Here is a 19,236-nt window from a genome sequence, read left to right on the forward strand (position 1 = left end):
ATCGCAAGATATTGGGTCTTAAAGCAAATATGATTGATATTGACCAGGAATAGTGTGATCGATGCATGTCTACTTTTCTATCATTCAGTTATAATTATACATTTCATAGCTGAAGCTCTCATTCATGTCTACCTGAGGACGTTTTCTTTAATGGCTTCCATAAAGGCCTTCGAATGCAAGGAGTGTCTCGCCTCCCCAACAGCACGCTCTACGTTGTTGAGCCAGCCTACCTCGGTCTGTCTTTCTGCTTTAACACATATTTTAATTTCCTTGTTTAAAGTTTTAGCTGACCTTTTTTAATCTCTGTATTTAGGTTTTAAAATTCATCCAGGAGAAAGCTGGGTTCTTGAAACAGGCAGAGTGTACAACATTCTTATTGAAGTGTTTGATAAGTCTGGGAACAAAATTTACCTCTCTGACGTAAGTGCAGATCGGTGAGATTCCATGTTTGAAAAAAAAAAACCAAACAATCAAATAAATACAGCAGTTTTATAAATTGAACAATTTATTTTGATGTTGCAGAATGTCCGTATAAGCACTGTTTTTCCTAAAGAGTATTTTGAGGTCCTGGAGTCCTCTGTGAATGGATCATATCATCATGTCAGACCTCTCAAAGATGGTCTTACTCTTATTGATGCTACCCTAACAGCTGTTGAAGATGAAGTGAGTTCTTTTGGACCGTCGCATTCTTGTTTTTAGCCTTCCTCACTGTTATTCCTCTTCATGTTGTTGAATCTGATAATTTCCTGTGTCCACTGTTCTGCTTCAGAATAGAAAAGTCCATGCACTCGTCAACCCGGTGCACAATGAACAGGATGTGGAAATTTATAACCCTATAGTCCTCACTCCCAGTATTCTCACATTTCCATGGCAACCAAAAGTTGGAGCATATCAGTACACAATAAAGGTAATTATTCTCTTTCAGCCATGCTGATCGGAGGGCTTTGATCTAATAAAGGATACAATATTAAACCCAGCTATTCAAACTTAAAAGGAAAATCTAAGTTATTTTGTTCTTGGCATACTAGCATCATGACTGAGAGTGAGATCAAATTAGGAAATGTGGTGTGTTTGCATCTGATGAGGTATTCTCTGTTGCTCACTCCAGGCAACTGGTGGAAGTGGAAATTTCAGCTGGACTTCATCAAATACAGATGTGGCCACAGTGACTGTGAAAGGAGCGATGACCACAGTCAGTGACATTGGTGTCACTGTAATTTATGCTCATGATCTACGTAACCCACATCACTTCGGACAGATGAAGGTTGGTTGATAATGACACTCATTTCAAAATTATTATGGCACAAAAATTGGCTAACATTTGGATTTTTATTACTTTTTTATCTGTTGGTCATGTAGTAACTTCACTGGAAAGCTTGCAGAAACAAAGCTGGTGAATGTGTCAACTCTGGAGGGCTGACTACAAATTCATATCAAACTTGTAAAACATTTTGAAAACGATCCGGCCAAAAATCCTTTTCACTTTGCCATTGCACTTTACTTCGGTCCATCACACAAAATTATGCTAAAATACTCAGATGTTGCCATCATAACTTGACAAACAAACTGGAAAAGTTCACGTGTTAATAAACTGTGGATGTTACACATTTACTGTTATTAATCTTCCTCAATCATTCGTCCTGCTCAGGTATATGTTGTTGAGCCTGTCGCCATGGACTTTGCTCCATGTCCAGTAGAAGCCCGCCTGGGCCAAGATCTGGAACTGCCCCTTCGGATCTTTGGGTTGCTGGAGGAGTTGGAGATGGAGCGAGTCATGTTGAGTGACTGCTCCCACTTTGATCTGCTGGTCGAGGAGGAGAACCAAGGAGTGTTTGAACTGTTAGAAGGTGAGTCTCTGTGATTTGGCTAGGTCAGACAAAAACGGAGGAGTATGTGCCAGATCTTCATGTGAAGTGCAAAAAGTGAAGACTGTAAGAGAAGCACATTGTAAAGAGCCTTTTAGAACAAATAGAGTTGGTGTTGAGGAAGAGATACTATTTTATCTTACACGACTGGCTCCTTTAACCATCCAATTCTAATTTATGCTGCCTTGCTTTATTTCTGCCTGAATTGAATTAAGTCATTAAATGTTCATAATAAAATGTTTGCAGTACAAACTCTTGGATTTTCCACAAAATGACAATTCACTACAGCTTTCTCTCTACTATTTTAATTCTATAAATAATTCACCCTAAGTGTGTCATCTTTTAAGTGGCTTCCATCTAGTTTTTTAAAGTTGCAAAACAACATTCCTTGAAACTGCCAGCAGCAAAGTGAGCTGCAGATATTTCTGTCGCGTTTGAGATGAGAGACAACTACAGAAGAGCAATTGTCTTTTTCCTATTTAAAGTTGCCATTTTAAATTATCTCATCCTTTGGCTTGTCCCTCTGCATTTGGTTCTTCCTCAGGGAGGCTGGCTCCTAGCCAGAAGCACTGCAGTGGAGTGCAAGCCAAGGCCCTGACTCCTGGCTACACGGTGCTTACTGTCAGCTACACTCATGGCAATGTGCATCTCAGTGCCAAGATCACTATTGCTGCCTACCTCCCTCTCAGAGTGAGTCTTTCAATCTTATCCTTTCAGGAATTTGCTAATTATGAGCTTTGACCGTGGCATTTTAATCAATCTGTACATATTACAGATTGATTAAGATCTGTAATATGTCAGCCTGAGAATTCCTCAGGCTGGAAAATTACCTAACAGTTTTGTTTTGCTTTTTTGTCTTTATTTATTTATAATTTCTCAGTAGAAAAAAACAAAAGTGTATGTTTTTGTACTATTTATTAATTAATATCACAGGCCGAGCTCTTTTTTCTCGACTTATTTTAGTTCCACATATTATCTTCATAAACAAATAAAAAATATTCTTTCTTGTCTAAGAAGAAATAAAATAAGTTCCTGAATCTGTTCAGATTTTATTCTTTCTAAATTTGCGAAATTGTTGTTTAGTAAAATGTAGACTCCATTAAAGCAAAAATAATGAACTGTTGCTGTATAATTTAACATTTTATAGAACTAAGTATTGTTTGAGGAAGTGGGAATAAATTAATTCACATTATCTGTAGAATTATCTTTTTCTTACAGATGTGCATCGCTAAAGTTTTAACCATTAACATGTTTGAATCTCTTTTGGGCTCTTCAGTTTTATTTTTGTTAATAGTATGTTGTTCTTCAAATATTTCAGATATTTTTGCTATTTCGCTTCGTTTATTTTTGCCCTGGTAGCTAAAGATTGACCTATTTTCTTCTTGTGATGATGTTTTTCAAGTTAGGTTGTGTTTTGTAAAGTTAAAGATCTTTTTCTTGGATTTTCACTGTTATCTTGAAAGTTTGTTCATTCGCTCACCCCCGTAATCTGACTTCATTTTAAGTTTTTTTTATTTTTTATTTCATTTCAGAACTTACTGATAAAATCTTGTCATCTTTCAGGCGATTGACCCTGTGTCGGTGGCTGTAGTCACACTTGGATCTTCCAAAGACATGTTGTTTGAGGGAGGACCACGTCCTTGGGTTTTAGAGCCCTCAAAGTTTTTCTGTTTTTCACGAGCGGAGGATGAGAGCAGCATGAGCCTCAATCTGATTAGTCCTTCCTGTCAGAACTATAATCGTCACTGGCTTAGAGCAACCTGCAGGGTGCTGGGAGAACAGGTAAGGGTGATAGGAATCATTGTAGTCCCAGATTCTCTACTTTCTGGCTCTAAAATAGCCTAAATTTCTTAAAACAACATCAGACAAATTTTTTGTTCTTTAGCCATATTATCTCTGTCATCTCAACTGTCACCCTCTCATTCTTTAGGTGTTAGAGATCACGGTGGGAAACAAGGCCACTGTGACCAATCCATTTCCAGCTGTGGAGCCGGCAGTGGTCAAGTTTGTTTGTGCACTTCCATCACGGCTCACACTGGTTCCAGTTTATACCAGTCCACAGCTGGACTTAGCCTGCCCTTTGATGCAGCAGAATAAACAAGTGGTGCGTGAGGTTTAAAAATGGTTTAGCATGCTAATTTTTAATCAGTAGGTTGGATTTTTAAAATTTATTTATTTATTTTTACAAGTTGTTTAGATAGAACAATAGAGCATTGTAACCAACAGTAAAAATGCTAATGATATATGTTGTATTTTCAAAACTAAATCTGCAAACTTTGTTTTGTTTTGGGTGTTTTTGCGCTCATTTGTCAGGTGCCTGTTTCAAATTATCGGAACCCAGTGTTGGACTTGGCAGCTTTTGATCAGCAAGGAAGGAAATTCGACAACTTTAGCTCTTTAGACATTTTGTGGGAGTCATCAAAGGGGTCCCTGGCTAGTATTGAGCCCACTATGCCCATGGACCTTCAACTGTTTGAAGACAGCAAAAAACAGATGAAACTACATGGTAACTTTTTCTTTTTTATTAAGTGGCGTATGATTGTCCCAATTTAAAAATGCCTTCTATGCGCCATGTCCATTTTTAAAGGAAATTTAAGTGATAGCTTTTATCATTTTTTCTGGTTAGGACGTCAGACAGTTCTTGTCCATCAACAGACAGGAATTGCTGCCATTACTGTGACAGCTGTTGGATACCAGGTTCCACATCTACAAGCTGCCAAAGTTTCCAGACCTGTAAGAAAAACCTATTTCCAAGTTGTATACAAAAACCTCTTTTTAAGATCGCAACAACAGTTGCAAAGAATTTGAGTAACATGTCGCTATGAGTGTAAATTTGAAAGAAACATAACTTAATCTCACTAACAGTTGCTGCTTTGCTCTTTGAAACATTTAGGACCATAACCAACTTCTGTTTTTGAAATTGCCTGTGCTGTAAGCCACCTTCAATTCTATAAGGGTGCAGAAAATCTATGACATTGTTCACAACTTCTCTTTTTGTTCGCTGATTGCCCCAGTTGAAATTCAGCCGGAGAAATTGTGTTCAATGGAAGAAAGTCCAGATAGAGCACTGAAGGGAGATGAGAATTGAGTAGGAAGACAATGGCCAGGCAATTCCCAATTAAATCACCAGATAAATCAGGCTGGCACAGATTTTTTTGGTACAGTGCCGCAGCACTTGCACACTATAAATATTGTACATATGCACCACTGCTACAGAATTAGCAGAATTGTAAGTAACCTGTTGATAGGAATGACCCAAATAAAATCGCATAAACCCTTACCATTATGTCCAGACAGAGTCTGGATGCTTGAAACTAAAATTGCAACAGATGGCATGACCTACTTTGATTAACTGTAGCAATTACCTGGCTGGATGACAACACTGAGCATTGATATATCATTCCCAAATAGTTGATTCTTAAATGTGACGGCTAAAAGTAGCCGTGGCATTTAAGAATTTGCAGTGACAAGAGTGATGTCACTGCAAATGTAACATACACCATCCTGTCTCTGTGGAAAACTGAATTCATCACACTTGATCCTAATACACATGCATTATTCTGAATGGGAGTTAATCGGGAGAAGCACACTTACTTCAAAGGCGTGACAGGACTTCAGACTGCTGAAGGGTCGGTTAGTTATTCAGTCACACAAAGCAGCAATATTCTAAAGGCTACTGCTAAATTAGTGTGTTTATTCTTTCCATCACTGTGTACATGCATTAACAATATGCAAACAACTTGCTTTTGTGAATGAAAGTCAGATTCTAATAGGTTGAATACGCTTTGCTTTCCTGGACAGTATGAACCTTTGACACCTGTCTCTGCCACACTGGAGCTTCTGTTGGTTGAAGATGTGAAGGTTTTTCCTGAGAGAGTGACTATTTATAACCACCCAGATGTGCGGGTAAGAGCAAAATTATCACTGCTGTTTATTTGCATTGCATTCTTCTGTTATCTCCACTTTTTCTGCACTGAGCACAGGCAGTCACACTGGATTGTATGAAATGTTCACTTGTAAGTTAGGGATGTATCTGGGCCACTCATTACATTGATTTAAAACTTTAGGTTGTGCTCATTTCAACAGTGACTACTGTGTCCAGTATGAAGTCATTAGCCTATAGCTATTTAGGAAATCAATCTGGATTCATCAGTAAAATCTTAGTCACTGTAGGTATAGTTATGTTTTAGTGATTCAAACATTGTTTTCTTTGCATCCACAAAACTCACAAGGTGCTGCTACTATCAAATACATTAAGGTTAACAGTGTGGCATGCTCAATTGAATACAGAGTTATTTATTTTACTTAGCAGTAGTTAATAAATGTCATCTCGAGGCACATTATTGGAAAAACTGGTTCATTTTAATTCAAACTTTACAAAAATACACAGAATCAAATTCATATCTGTCCAATTTAATCATTCAATTACACTCAGTACAGCAAGATCTTATGTATATTACAGGACAGATTACGTATTATGTTTGCAATAAACCTGCTAATTGGATCATAGCAAGCATGTGGCGATAGTAGAGGGGAACATTTTGCTTTTTAACAGGAATGACCCTCCAGCAGAGCCCAAAATGTCATTGCAATTAAAGTTTTGTATCACAAGCTTATGTCATTATATTCTAATTGCAACAAAGTAACTGTAGTTTTTAAGTAAAAATTAAGTAAAAAATGTTAAGACATAGAAAATTGGTGTTAGATTTTGTAAAGTTGATGATGACTATTATTATTATTGTTGGGAAGTTTAGTCTTTTGTTTCCCATTTGCTATCACTACTTGGTTTGGCTTCGAGGATAAGAAAACGGATTATCCCTGCAGAAAAAAAATATATAAATTAGATAATTTTATCATCAAAAATATTTTGTTTTCCAAATTAAATAAACAGAAATCCAGTATTTTTCATTCTGGCTTATTTAGAATGAATGTAAACATAGGTCACAAATGACACAGTAGAAACTTGTCATCTTTGCTCATCAGAAAATTAAAAACTGCCATATTTGAGAGTATTCTTATACAGGTGTGTGGGATAACTCATGGTCAGTAAAAATATTTGTAAAATGTGAGTTTCTGCAGGAATCCTCTCTTATGCCTCTTACAGGTTAATCTGTAAGTGACATAAGAACTATGTTCTTAATGTTTTACTGTGTTTTGTCCTGCAGTTGGATCTGACTATGCAAGAAGGTTCAGGGCACTTTTTTATGAACACCAGCATGAAGGGGATTGTGGATGTCGTGCTCCAAGAGGCGCTAGGCGAAGCTCGGGTAAGAAACATCTGTACTGCTTTCATGGCAAGTTGTCTGATGCCAGACAATACAAAACTGGTGGCGATAAGTATTACTTTCCTGCATATAATGTGAAAAGTGACTGCACCTTTGCCTGCAATCAGTGATGTCTACGGACATGTTTATTCGTCGGACCACTTTTTTTAGTAACGAGTAATCTAACGTGTTGCTATTTCAAATCCAGTAGTCAGACTACAGTTACTTATCGAAATCACTTTGCGTTACTGTGTGTTACTATCTTCTTTTGTTATTTAATCGTATTTCCTCTACGCGTCTTGTCGAGTGACCAACGTCTCTATGCGACAGAAATGTAAACAATGAAGGGAGATGCGCATTTTGTTGGTGGAAAAACTGGAACTATTTTGAGTTTCTGTCGCCAAGTCCGATTATTATAAGCGGATTTGGGCTTTTTTTTTAAGTCGCTTGCAAATTTAATGAATGGCGGGTTGTGCCTTTTTGGGCTCGTTTTTTAACGTGAAGTTACTCATTTGGGCTTGGAAATAAGCAGACTCATAATAAATCCCTGAATTTATCCGTCAGTAAGGTAGTTTTAGTCAGGCTCTCCCTGTCTATCATTTCCCGGATGATCCGTCCTGTTGTGTCTTTGTTAATGTCAAGTTAATATATTACCTCTGAATTACGTCGAGCTTTGCGTTGCGCTCCAGGAAACTGCAAACATCGAGACTAATTTGAACAGTGCAATAAACGTGAAAACAGCCACGAATAAACGTGACCGTAGTTGCCAATAATTATAATGGATACTTAATGCCATTATAACTATTAATATTAAGATAAGTGTCACAAATCTGTGCAGCCATCTGAGTTGTGGAGCTGCAGGTGGAGCGCTGTGCTTTGACACCAAACGCAGGGCCATAACGCACAACCTGGAGGCTGGGGGGAAATATGGGGGCTTTAAAATCCTTCTTAGAGTTTTCCAGACAACACTGGACCACACAAATTACTCACGTTTCTTTTTTTTTTTGTACTGTTGCAACCATTAAACAATCTCCTCTTCAGTTCAGCCTTTTAAGTAGAGACACATTGCTGATGTTACCATTATAAAATAGCTTACAATTAAGTATTGGCAAAGATCAATGTCATTTTCACAGCGTTGTTGTTAGCAGCTGCGAAAAGTGACTAAAAAGTTACTTTTAATGTAACTTAGTTACTTTCCAAATCAAGTAGTCAGTAATCTAACTAAGTTACTTTTTCAAAGAGTAATCAGTAATCCGATTACAGTTACTTTTTCAAAGTAACTATGCCGTCACTGCCTGCAATGCTTTAGTTCATTTTTACTTTTGATGTTCTTCTGCATAAACTATTTTCTTGTCTCTGTCCAGGTTTCTCCAGTCCGTACAGGGACAGTTTCTGTAATGGTTCACGATCTTTGTCTGGCTTTCCCAGCACCTGCCAAATCAATAGTTCATGTTTCTGACATCCTGGAGGTTAATGTCAGAGTAGTTGACAAGGTCAGTTGAACTCTTTTATTTTAGCATCATAGCCCTGCTACACCACATTATCTTTATTATCATTACCATAAGTACCATGAAGCAAACCACTGATGTGTGGAGATTAAATATGGTTTAATGGTCTCCATGTCACCTTGTCCTAAGCTATATACAGATCCTTTGCACCAGTATTTTGTCCCTCCTTGTGATTGTAATTCTTCATTCTTCTAATATCTTGATTACAGGTGCAGATTGGCAAATTTGTTAAAGCTTATGTCAGAGTGTTGGATGATAACAGGAAGCCCTTCTCAGCCAGCTATTTCCAATCCATGAAATTGAAACTCAAGGCAGCCTCTGTAATAGTTTCTCTGACGTAAGTAATTAGAAACGTTATTTATATGAAACAATTAGCAATGGCTACATTTCTATAACTCTCCCTGCAGTCCTTTAGCAGAGCTGACAGAAAGTGACACGGCAGTGTTCCGGGTGAAAGGACTCTCCATCGGTCAGACCACCCTGTCAGCTGTTGTTGTGGATAAAAACGGGAGAAAAATAGCCTCAGCACCACAGCAAATTGAGGTATAATTTTCAGAAAGTAGGTTCATATTTTTGTTCCGGTGGATCTTGTTAAAAGAAGTAACATTTCACTGCTTCTCATAGGTGTTTCCGCCTTTCAAGCTTATTCCCAGGAAAATGACTCTGTTAATTGGGGCAATGATGCAGGTAGGTGTGGTAAAATGGAAAAATGTCACTGGTTCATCTTGCAAAGGGAGTTTGTCTCGTCATTTATCTTTCAGAATTACTCATCTTTACCTTGACGTCACTAATTGCGTTTTTTCACTTCACCAATTAAAAAAATTATGTTTACTATGTGGCCTCCTGGGTGCTGAAAATCTTACTTCTGCATTGCAGGATGCTTTGCATCTCTAAAGCTGGCATTTTAAACATTTATGTTTCAACGGGCCTGGCCCTGATTACTCCAAATGAGCTATTCATTCTCTTTTCACTCTTGTTGCCATTGATAGATCACATCTGAGGGTGGTCCTCAACCTCAATCCAACATCCTGTTTTCCATTTCTGATGAGGAAATAGCTTCTGTTAATGCTGTGGGCCATGTTAGGGGAGTCTCTGTTGGGAATGTTACAGTGAAAGGATTGGTCCAAGCTGTTGATGCTGAGACTGGGAAGCTTGTGGTCATATCTCAGGTAAATGGTAGTGGATTGAGCTGTGTATGGATTTCTTACCTTTAGCTCTAAATCTAATTTTCCTTTGACTGTAGGATCAAGTAGAGGTTGAAGTTGTTATTCTGTCGGCCATTCGAATCAGAGCACCAGTTACAAGAATAAAGACTGGAGCACAGGTAGGATTATTTTTGTTTTATATTTGGTTCTTTCTTTAAGTACTCTTTACAACTTTCTGAGGTTCTTTGTTGTAAAATTCAAATATCATGTATAATTGTGTGTGCACATATAGATGCCAGTATATGTGATGGGGCTGACCAATAGCCAGACGCCCTTCTCCTTTGGCAGTGTTGTACCTAGTCTCACTTTTTCTTGGTCTACCACTAAGAGAGACATTCTGGATGTCCACTCCAGGCACATTGAGGTATTTCATTTTTTTAATCTAAAAATACTGGTTCAGATCTTGCAAAGCTTGGTAGTAGGGGCACTAGGGTAGTCATTCTGCACCCTACTGGGTTTTGAGTTAAAAAATGTTTAAAGTTGACAGGAAACTTAAAATTATGACTAGGTAATTAGGTATTATCGGAAGATATTAACAACAATATCTAAACACCAACTATAAAGTCTTTAAAAAAACGCAAATATAAAACATTTAAAATAATAAATTATTTGCACTTCAGTTGTTTCATCCTAATGAAAGTGTCCAACATTTTTTGATCGTTTATTTGTGACTTTTCATTTGCTGAAGTTGTTGGCAATCAGACTGGTGAAGAGTCAGTGATTATGGAGGCTAGTCTTCCTATGTGTTCACATACTGACAGCAATATGTTGCCTTTGTACTTCCAATCATTTCACCAAAGAGACTCTTTAACTCGTCTTTGCTATCACTGTTAGTGGTGTATAAAAAAACCTAATAAACAAATAATGCTTAGCCTGGTGGGGGTACAAGTAAAGCCTGGTGGCCTGCCAGGCTCATAATATACAGGGGAAACCCTGCTGTTAAGTTTATGCTATGAATGAAGGGTGGGATTGAATAAGGTTGGACTTTAACTTTTTCCAACATGTAAAATGAATCTTCAGATTTCTTCTCTTTCTTGTATTGCTTAATTTATTGAGTTATTTTATCTACTATTCACACAACAGTTACTAGTGCTGAATATGAAATATATACTCATTGACATAATTAATTATTTTGTTTGAACTGTTTTCTTGCCAGGGTTGAATGATTAAACAACATAAGTGATTCTAAAAAACAAGAAAACTTACCATAAACTAGAAGATGCTGGAATGAGTTGGACTGAGAATCGGACTCTTAATTATACATGTATTTATACCAAAAACATCCAGTACAGCCCTTTTTGTTTGGTTTGGTACACAGCAGCGTTTTGGGTGCAAGAAGTTTGCAGGTTCTCTGCAACTCGCTAAGGGACATTTTCCAAATACTAATGGTGACTTGTGTATATGGTTGAACCTATATGTCTAAATTTGAACTAAATTTTAGAAAATTCTCATGTTCAGAGTTGTATGTTTAATTGTTGCACCCTGAGAGAGATTCAAATCCATTAATAAAAACCCATATTAGCAACATTTGTAGTCACTTCTGACCCCAGTTTAGTGTTTATCAGCCCATTGTTGTCTTTTAGCCAACATGACTAAATTTTTAACCGCTTAATTTTATTTAAATATTAAATTTGGAGTGCTAAATATATTATGTAGCTTTTGTCCTATTATAAGCTGAGGAAATGCACCAGTTAACTTTGTTCTGTTCTTTTCACATGCTGTTTCTGTTGTTGAACCATATCTATTTTAGGCTCTGTCTTCTCTTTGATCCTTTTTTCTGATTAAATTAAGATAATGTTGTCTCTCTGTTATGGTGGAGTTTCTAGAACCCCGTCCCGCTCAGCTCAACCGCTTCCTCATTAATAGCCTCTGTCTTGCTCCTCTTTTCTCATCGTTGTTGTCTTTTTTATTAGATTTTCTGCTATTTTTGCCATTCTTCTGATGATCTCTGTCTTCTTCAGGCTAATGTTGAACTTCAGCCAGAGCATAATTTTGGCATGACAGTGACAGGGAGAACAAGAGGCCGGACCGGGCTGAAGGTGGTTCTCAGAGTTTCTGACCCAAATGCTCAGCAGCTAGAGGGAAATGTTCTGGAGCTCAGAGATGAGATCCAGATCCAGGTACGGTGGCGACACATACGGGGGGTAATCTTGTGTAAGAACTGTTCATCTTTCATCTCAGCACCAGTATTATAAATAATTTAAACTTGTTTTATGCACCTCTCTGCTCGTCGCCACTATGCTCCCTGCTGCTTTATAATGTTGAAAGCTTTCTTTGTGACAGCAGAATATTGAAAATGCAGAGGTTTGAAGGATCTTTGAAGAGATAACACTGCAGATTAGTCGAAGCTGAATGCATCTGGCTTCCGGCTGTAATAAACCATGACATGTCACTAGCGCAGAAACATCAAAGGTCCTCTAATAATTTGAGTTTTAACGCTCTTCTTTGATCAAGGTCTATGACAAGCTACACGTGCTTCATCCTCAAGTAGAAGCTGAGGAGATCCTGATGGCTCCAAACTCTGCCCTCAAGCTCCAAACTAACAGGTGAGTTATCTGTTCTTGTTGCACAGTGTGTTTAATGCATTATTTATAACACACAACGTCATAGAAACATGATGTGTTTGGGTTTTTTTTCCTGTGTCTAACAGGGATGGTGTGGGTGTGCTCTCCTACCGGATGCTGGATTGCCCTGACCAGCTTGTTGTTGCTCAAGTTGACAATAAGGGCCTCCTCTCATCTGGTTCTCTCACTGGGATGTGTTCTCTCCTGGTCACCTCACAGGAGATTTTCGGTGTCAATCAAACTCTCATCCTCACTGTGAAGGTCAGCTCAGTTAGTTGAACGAAATGATTTTAGGATTTTTGCTTTTGTAACCTCTAGCCTTTGGAGAGCAATGTTGAAATCCATCTAACTGCCTGCCGAAAGTTCAACAAGGTTTTAAAGGCTTAAATTTATAAATCTTGATTTTAAGATTTTTTTATTTTTTTATTTTTAGAAATCAAAAAACAACAACCAAAAATGTTATTTGACTGGTTTATTGTCCCAGAAATGATTGTGTTGATAATATTGTTCTTTTCAGGTCATTTTGAAGTAATATATTAATAATGACATTATAATGGAAGGGTGCCCTCTCAAATACTGGTAAACTTTAATTTTGTCCAGCACACTCCACACTGGAGCTGTATATTTTAAATATTGAAAATATAACACAATAAACAAAAACAATAAGTTAAAAAAATAATAAAAATCACACAACTTTAGCCAAGTTGTGTGTGATTATGATGTCTCTGTAAATAAAATTGCCATTCAAAAAAATCTTAATAAATAGAACAGAAATCATGGAGCCCATTTTAATTAATCATGCAATTAATTGATTAATTGCTTATTGCCAGAGGCGTAACGGTTATGCTATGGGAGAACCATAAGCGCCATGATGCAGGGAAGCTTCATCATGGAGCCATCAATGTTATGGCTATTTTGATAATATAGAACATTAATACATAATTTAAAAACTGTGACATCAAAGTGAAAAATTAATAATATAAAATCTACAATACCTGCTTGCATAATGGAGCTCACCCTTAAACTATTAATTGTTGAAGCACTTTTTGTTTCAGTTTTGTCATCACTGATGCTGGTCGTCCCCCAGACTGGCAAGAAAAAGATAAGATTTATTTGTCATTGTCATCAACAGATTACAACGAGATTGAGATTTGCTCGACTCGAGTTAAGAAAAGACAAACTTCGAAAAACAAAGCAAACCTGCAGGATAAACACAAAAATTTGATGAAAGTAGCAAAGGAAACAGCCCAACTAAAAATGATAGAATCTGGAATCTTGATCCCGTTTGGCTTTGAGTTTGGGCAAAACTTTCCCACTTGCATGTGTGTCCAAAAAGAGTTCCTCCAAGAACCAACTGCTTCCTGATCAACCAGTAAGATGCACACTTGGTTGAATCATGTGTCCACTTGGTGCTCGTTAGCCAACAATCAAAATCTTATTTTATTTATTTTTTTCCCACTCCACATTCTGTAAATAAGCGGCCAGGAATGCAAATAATTTATCATTTTAGATTAAATATGATCTCATGCCAGCAGATGCTACTATATACTCAAGGTTCCCAACATGGAGTCATTCTGTTCATAAAAGGGCAAGCTCACCTTCAGAGTTAAACATGTTATTCACTGTAGGAATGACATACAGAAGGTAATTAATCATCGATTAAAATATTTCAACTTCTAAATTAGCGAAATATAAATATTAATTCAAGAGGTCAGAGACAGATATTTACAGGCATTCATATATTTCTTTTGAGAGTAGCCTTTCATGGTGAAGGCATTTATCTGTATCAGAGATTCAGGATGGTAAGTGCTTGGGATAAAGGCTGTTTTGGCTAAATCAATAACTTTTTAAGGGACCTTGTAGCAGTTGAAATGTAAGAGTAGCTTTATAGTGTTATGTTCTTAAAATAAGTAGATCAAAAATATTTTCTTTTTTTAACTTGCAGAAACTTTTTAAACTTTTTGTTTAACACTAAATCTGTGCAGAAAGGTTTCAGATAATCTTTTGTTGAATAGTGCTAAAAACTGCTGAACAAGAATTTTTAAAAATGAAACATTCACGCTGCTGAGAAATATGAGCCTCTTATCTATGTGGCTTCCCCGTTTGTTCCCAAGCTGTTGAAGTGACAGCTGACAGCTACGACTGATTGCAATACCAACCTCTTTTATTTGATTCCTCAGGTGGTTCCTGTGTCCTACGTCCGCTTCAGTGCCAGTCCGGTGCTGAACACGCTCGCTAGAGAGGGCCTGGGCGCCTTTCCTCTGGGAATCCTGCTCACCTTCACTGTCCACTTTCATGCTAGCACTGGAGAGGCCATGCACAGCTCAAACTCCCAGCTTACATTTTCTACAAACAGGTCAGTCATCCCTTATCTTGACAACCCAAATTAAAACTTTTTGACAGAGTTTGAAAAATCATCCCATTAGTCTTGAAGCCAGAGAAAAATTATCCAAATGTCAGTTTAAAGGTTGACAAAGTTAATTTTCCTTCTTCTGCTGGACACATAAATCTACTTATTTTTTAGAAATTTGCTTTTCAATGTTGTCTTCTTTTGTTTTTCATTCTGCTTTCTGAGATGAACATTATCCTGATTTTAATACCGTAAAGCACATGCAGTACTTTCATGTGTATCATGAAAGTAGTCTATGACCAGTACAGAACACAGGAGGGAGCAGTATTACTTTTAGTGTGTAGAGGAACGCATACTACAGGATTTCCATCCTGTAATCCTGCCCACTTGCAAAGTAGGATGGGGCAAAATATTGTTAAATGCTCTGTGACCTTAAGACGCGCAGCTTTTTACACTGACTCTATGCCAACTACAATGTTTTAATGAGGAGTCGACAGTGCTTGCCTGCTGGAGTACTTATACCTCTTGGTCTCTCTGTAATATTTTGTCATGTTACAATCATAAACTTCATGTTATTGTGGGTTATTTTTTTTAGAGTGACCAACACAAAGTAGGACAAAATTGTGGAGAGAAATATGGTTTTAACAGTTTTCACACAGATGTCTAAATACTGTTGCATGAAATTAAGTGCAGAAATCCCCTGATTAATAAATCGTCCACTTGTATGTGTATATTTTAATTTTCTGTGTAGCTGTGGTGTAAAGACCTCAGAGGTTTGTTCCAGAACATTCCTAACATGACAGATGAGTAGAGCATTAATTACAGAAGCAGCCTAAAGGCTCATGGAAGCTCAGGAGGAGTTGCTGAGAGCCACAGTTCAGGTGGATGATTCATTGACAGCACAACTCTTAGCTGTTTATTCTTTATGAAAAGAGTTGTTTGGTTTTTTTTGCCTTTTTTTTCTCCGAAGAGTTTTTGCGGTGCTAGTGGCTCGTATTTTTTGTGACAGTAGGCAGACAGGAAATAGGGCGAGGAGAGGGGGGGCAAGACATGCGGCAAAGGTCGCCGGGACCGGGAGTCGAAGGACTAAGGCCTCCAAACGTGGGGCGTGCTAACCCCCTGCGCCACCACAGCACGCCCCATGAAAGAGTTTTAAAAGAAAGTTCATTGAGTTGGTCTGGTCTCCATGTTTCTGCCTACAAGTCAAATGCTATTTGTTGTGGAAAACTAAGATTGCATATTACCCTCAACACACAATCTTCATGTTGAAAAATGGTGGTGGAAGCATCATGCAGTGAGGATGCTTTTCTCCAGCAGGTAGAGAAATTCCAGTTGACTGGAAGATGGATGGGAAAATATTTTGGTGTCTACATGTGCAAAACTGATGGAGACATGTCCAAAACGTTAGTCTCAAGATTTTTTTTATGACCAATGAGCTTTCTTTCAGTTTACAATTATGCATTACTTTGTGTCAGACTAGAACATGATTGATTACAATACATTAAAGTTTTTGGTTGTAATGTGAGAAAAGGTTATGAATACTTTAGGAATGCAGTATATCTGCTGTGACGAGCGATTACTTTTCAGATCTGTTGAATGAGAAAACAATTTGTTTTCTGTCCAGCTTTTTTGTTTGTGGAGACAGGATGGCTCTCAGTAAAATGTTGATATCTGTTCTTAGATCCTTACTTTAAAACAATGTGTCTTAATTCAGCATTTTTCTCAAAGGAAAAGATTTAAAAGCTCAAGACAATAAATAGAAAAAAATAGAGTAACTGTTAATCTTTATTCTCTGCTGTTTTGCACACTGAACTGCAGACATGTCCCCATAAGTTGTGGCAAATGTTTCCTGTTAATTTGCTTTCAACACTTTGTGTGCTTCTGCAGACTGGATTTTAAACACTTGTTACTGAAGATGACTAATTAAAGTCGTCTTCACTCTGTCATAACATCCACACCAAAGGGTGTTGTAGCTACGAACTGGAAGAGAGTATAATGATGCAGTCACTGATCAGAAAAACATTTCTATTTTTTCTTTTTTTTTTTTTTTTAGTTCTGACTACTCTGTCTCCAATCAAGATAAAAATTGGCCAATTCTGGCCCTGCACTGCATATCTACAAATTGATTATCCATGTGAGGGAAAGTAATCTTTCAAACTGTTTCAGAGCCAAATTAGATGGCTCTGAAACCATCTGATTTCAGATGCTGCTTTTTATCTGAAGAAAAAAGCAGCTTAACAGAGCAGCTGGTCATTTACACTTCAATTATTTTTCTTCTGAATAGTTAGTGATACTCTTACACTTTAGTCTCTTATATGTTCAGTCTGATAATAGTTGCTAAGGTCACCTCAGAGTGTTTCAGCTGCCTCCATGAGGAGTTGACATTAATTTCCCAAACTCGACCAGTAACCTCACCTCAGATTTTCTCCTGAGGAAGGAACCTAAATTAATAGTCACTGAACACGGAGTTGCTGCTCTTTCAGGGGAAGCGACTCCCTCACCAACCTGCTCAATAAATTGATACTTTGTTACACTGTTACATTGTTTTCCAGTCCATGAGATAATTTTAGAGCAAGAGTTGGAGGCTGCGTTTTAAAGTCCTAATGGTGTGGGATCTATGAACACTGGCCAGTGATTAAATTCTGCAGAGTCTCGGAAGAACTAATAGGTTTCAATATATGAGGTTTAAACAGTTTTGCCTTTTTGAGAAATGAGACAAAATATAAGATGTATTTTTAAGTGGAGAGAAAATGGATCAGCATCCTAAAGTTAAAAAAAGAAAATAAGCCATAAAACATGCCTATAAATTTAGAATACCAATCAGCTATATTGGTCTAGTTTGAGGTTTTCCTTTACAGATGTATATATACATCTATTGACTTAGTCCTTAAACTATTTTTATAACACACACATTACAGATTCATCCTGATGTGCAAATTTTATTTAATTTGTATTTTTCAGAGCATTCTTGCATATTAAAAATAGCCAGATCAGAATAATAACAGTGGAAATATATGGAGTTGCATGCTTTTTACAACAAACTCATGTTCTTCTTGCTGTGTGCCCATCACCTACTGTGGCTCTGTGCTTTCTCTCAGGGATGATCTGGTCCAGCTGGGAGTCGGCCCCACTAACCACTCAGTGACAGTGAGAACAGTCAATGTAGGTCTCACACTTCTGGCACTGTGGGATAATGAAAACATGGGCGTGGCGGACTACGTTCCACTTCCTGTTCATCATGCTATTCATATGGATGAAGCCAATAAGCTGGTTGTGGGTGATGTGGTCTGCTTCCAAGCCAAGTTAACAAACCCAGATGGTAAGTGTATCATAAATTGCTCCAAGACATTTGTATAAAATGTACCAACATAACATTTAATAACTCTGTCAGTATATATTTACAGTATATGACACTCTTTTGTTTTTCTGTTATGTTTGCAATTTTTCCCACATTGTTTTTCTTCACCAGTTTTTTTGTTTTTTTCAGCTACATACCTTAATACTTTATCAGTATTTCATGCTGTGTAGAATTGTCCTTTACTACCCGATATTTGCAACAGATTATTTTGTTACCATCTTTTCAGGAGCTCCTGGCACATGGAGTTCCTCTGCAGATAGTATTCTCCAGGTGGACCCTAAAAGCGGGGCAGCTGTAGCCAGAGACTCTGGCGTAGTGACTGTGTTCTATGAGATATCTGGTGTTTTGAAAACCTACAGAGAGGTAAATTATGTGTTTTATTATCTCTCATTAAGGCAGATTTGAGCAAATTGCACAACTACAAGTTTCCTTTGGAGATTCATGAATCATTCTTCATCACACAATAATATAGTTTTAAAAAATAATGCACAGGTTTTAAGACCTATAAAGTTTATTCTTCATCTATTACAGCAAAGTGCAGTGCATAAAATTTTTTCTTAACTTATACTAGACAAGAGTAATTGTGAAGACAAGAATAATTTGCTGTGTCTTAGCTTTCAACCTTTTCATTACATTTTCCTGTGAATTCAACTCAACCAGTGATTTAAAACAAATGCAAATAAATAAAAACAAATACATTAGCAGGAGGAGACATGGTGATATGTTGTGTTGAGATTTTCTTATAAAGCTCCTGAGACTCCACTGAACAGTTACAGATAGAGTTTCTGTCAATGTTAGAAACGCAAGAGGTGCTTGAGCTGGTATTGCTCCTTGTTGTGAAAAATGTCATAAGAATTTTCAGTTATCATATTGACAAATTGAAATGAATGATATGTGAGAGTTCAAAATGCTGTCAGTATTTTCTGGGTTTATTTGTCGGTTCCACGAGAACATAACTAAAAATCAATATATTAAAAAATTTGATCAAATGCAGTTGTATTAGTAGCTTAGTGATAAGAATCACACTTTATGTCACTGGCGTCCTGAAGAAGCCTCTTTGAAAATAACTTTTTTTAAGGAGCAGCATTTGTGTTTGTGGAGCTGAGACTGCAGTGACAGCTG

At 37.3% G+C, this 19,236-nt stretch overlaps 1 protein-coding gene across 1 annotated transcript in view; it reads left to right on the top strand.

The window, feature by feature from the left end:
- The window catches only part of nup210 (nucleoporin 210), a 35,421-nt gene that overhangs the window by 5,026 nt on the left and 11,159 nt on the right, over positions 1 to 19,236 (top strand). The window contains exons 8-33 of the mRNA XM_028019639.1: positions 166 to 234; positions 314 to 420; positions 523 to 663; positions 770 to 907; positions 1,109 to 1,264; positions 1,649 to 1,847; positions 2,410 to 2,555; positions 3,429 to 3,647; positions 3,796 to 3,969; positions 4,179 to 4,371; positions 4,492 to 4,598; positions 5,667 to 5,771; positions 7,031 to 7,132; positions 8,494 to 8,622; positions 8,847 to 8,974; positions 9,045 to 9,180; positions 9,262 to 9,324; positions 9,627 to 9,806; positions 9,881 to 9,961; positions 10,075 to 10,206; positions 11,804 to 11,962; positions 12,297 to 12,388; positions 12,493 to 12,667; positions 14,587 to 14,762; positions 17,855 to 18,075; positions 18,341 to 18,477. Coding sequence (XP_027875440.1) covers positions 166 to 234; positions 314 to 420; positions 523 to 663; positions 770 to 907; positions 1,109 to 1,264; positions 1,649 to 1,847; positions 2,410 to 2,555; positions 3,429 to 3,647; positions 3,796 to 3,969; positions 4,179 to 4,371; positions 4,492 to 4,598; positions 5,667 to 5,771; positions 7,031 to 7,132; positions 8,494 to 8,622; positions 8,847 to 8,974; positions 9,045 to 9,180; positions 9,262 to 9,324; positions 9,627 to 9,806; positions 9,881 to 9,961; positions 10,075 to 10,206; positions 11,804 to 11,962; positions 12,297 to 12,388; positions 12,493 to 12,667; positions 14,587 to 14,762; positions 17,855 to 18,075; positions 18,341 to 18,477 — 3,665 coding nt within the window. The remainder of the gene's footprint in view (positions 1 to 165; positions 235 to 313; positions 421 to 522; positions 664 to 769; positions 908 to 1,108; positions 1,265 to 1,648; positions 1,848 to 2,409; positions 2,556 to 3,428; positions 3,648 to 3,795; positions 3,970 to 4,178; positions 4,372 to 4,491; positions 4,599 to 5,666; positions 5,772 to 7,030; positions 7,133 to 8,493; positions 8,623 to 8,846; positions 8,975 to 9,044; positions 9,181 to 9,261; positions 9,325 to 9,626; positions 9,807 to 9,880; positions 9,962 to 10,074; positions 10,207 to 11,803; positions 11,963 to 12,296; positions 12,389 to 12,492; positions 12,668 to 14,586; positions 14,763 to 17,854; positions 18,076 to 18,340; positions 18,478 to 19,236) is intronic.

Source organism: Xiphophorus couchianus, chromosome 1, assembly GCF_001444195.1.
Source record: "Xiphophorus couchianus chromosome 1, X_couchianus-1.0, whole genome shotgun sequence".
NCBI classification, from domain to species: Eukaryota; Metazoa; Chordata; class Actinopteri; order Cyprinodontiformes; family Poeciliidae; genus Xiphophorus; species Xiphophorus couchianus.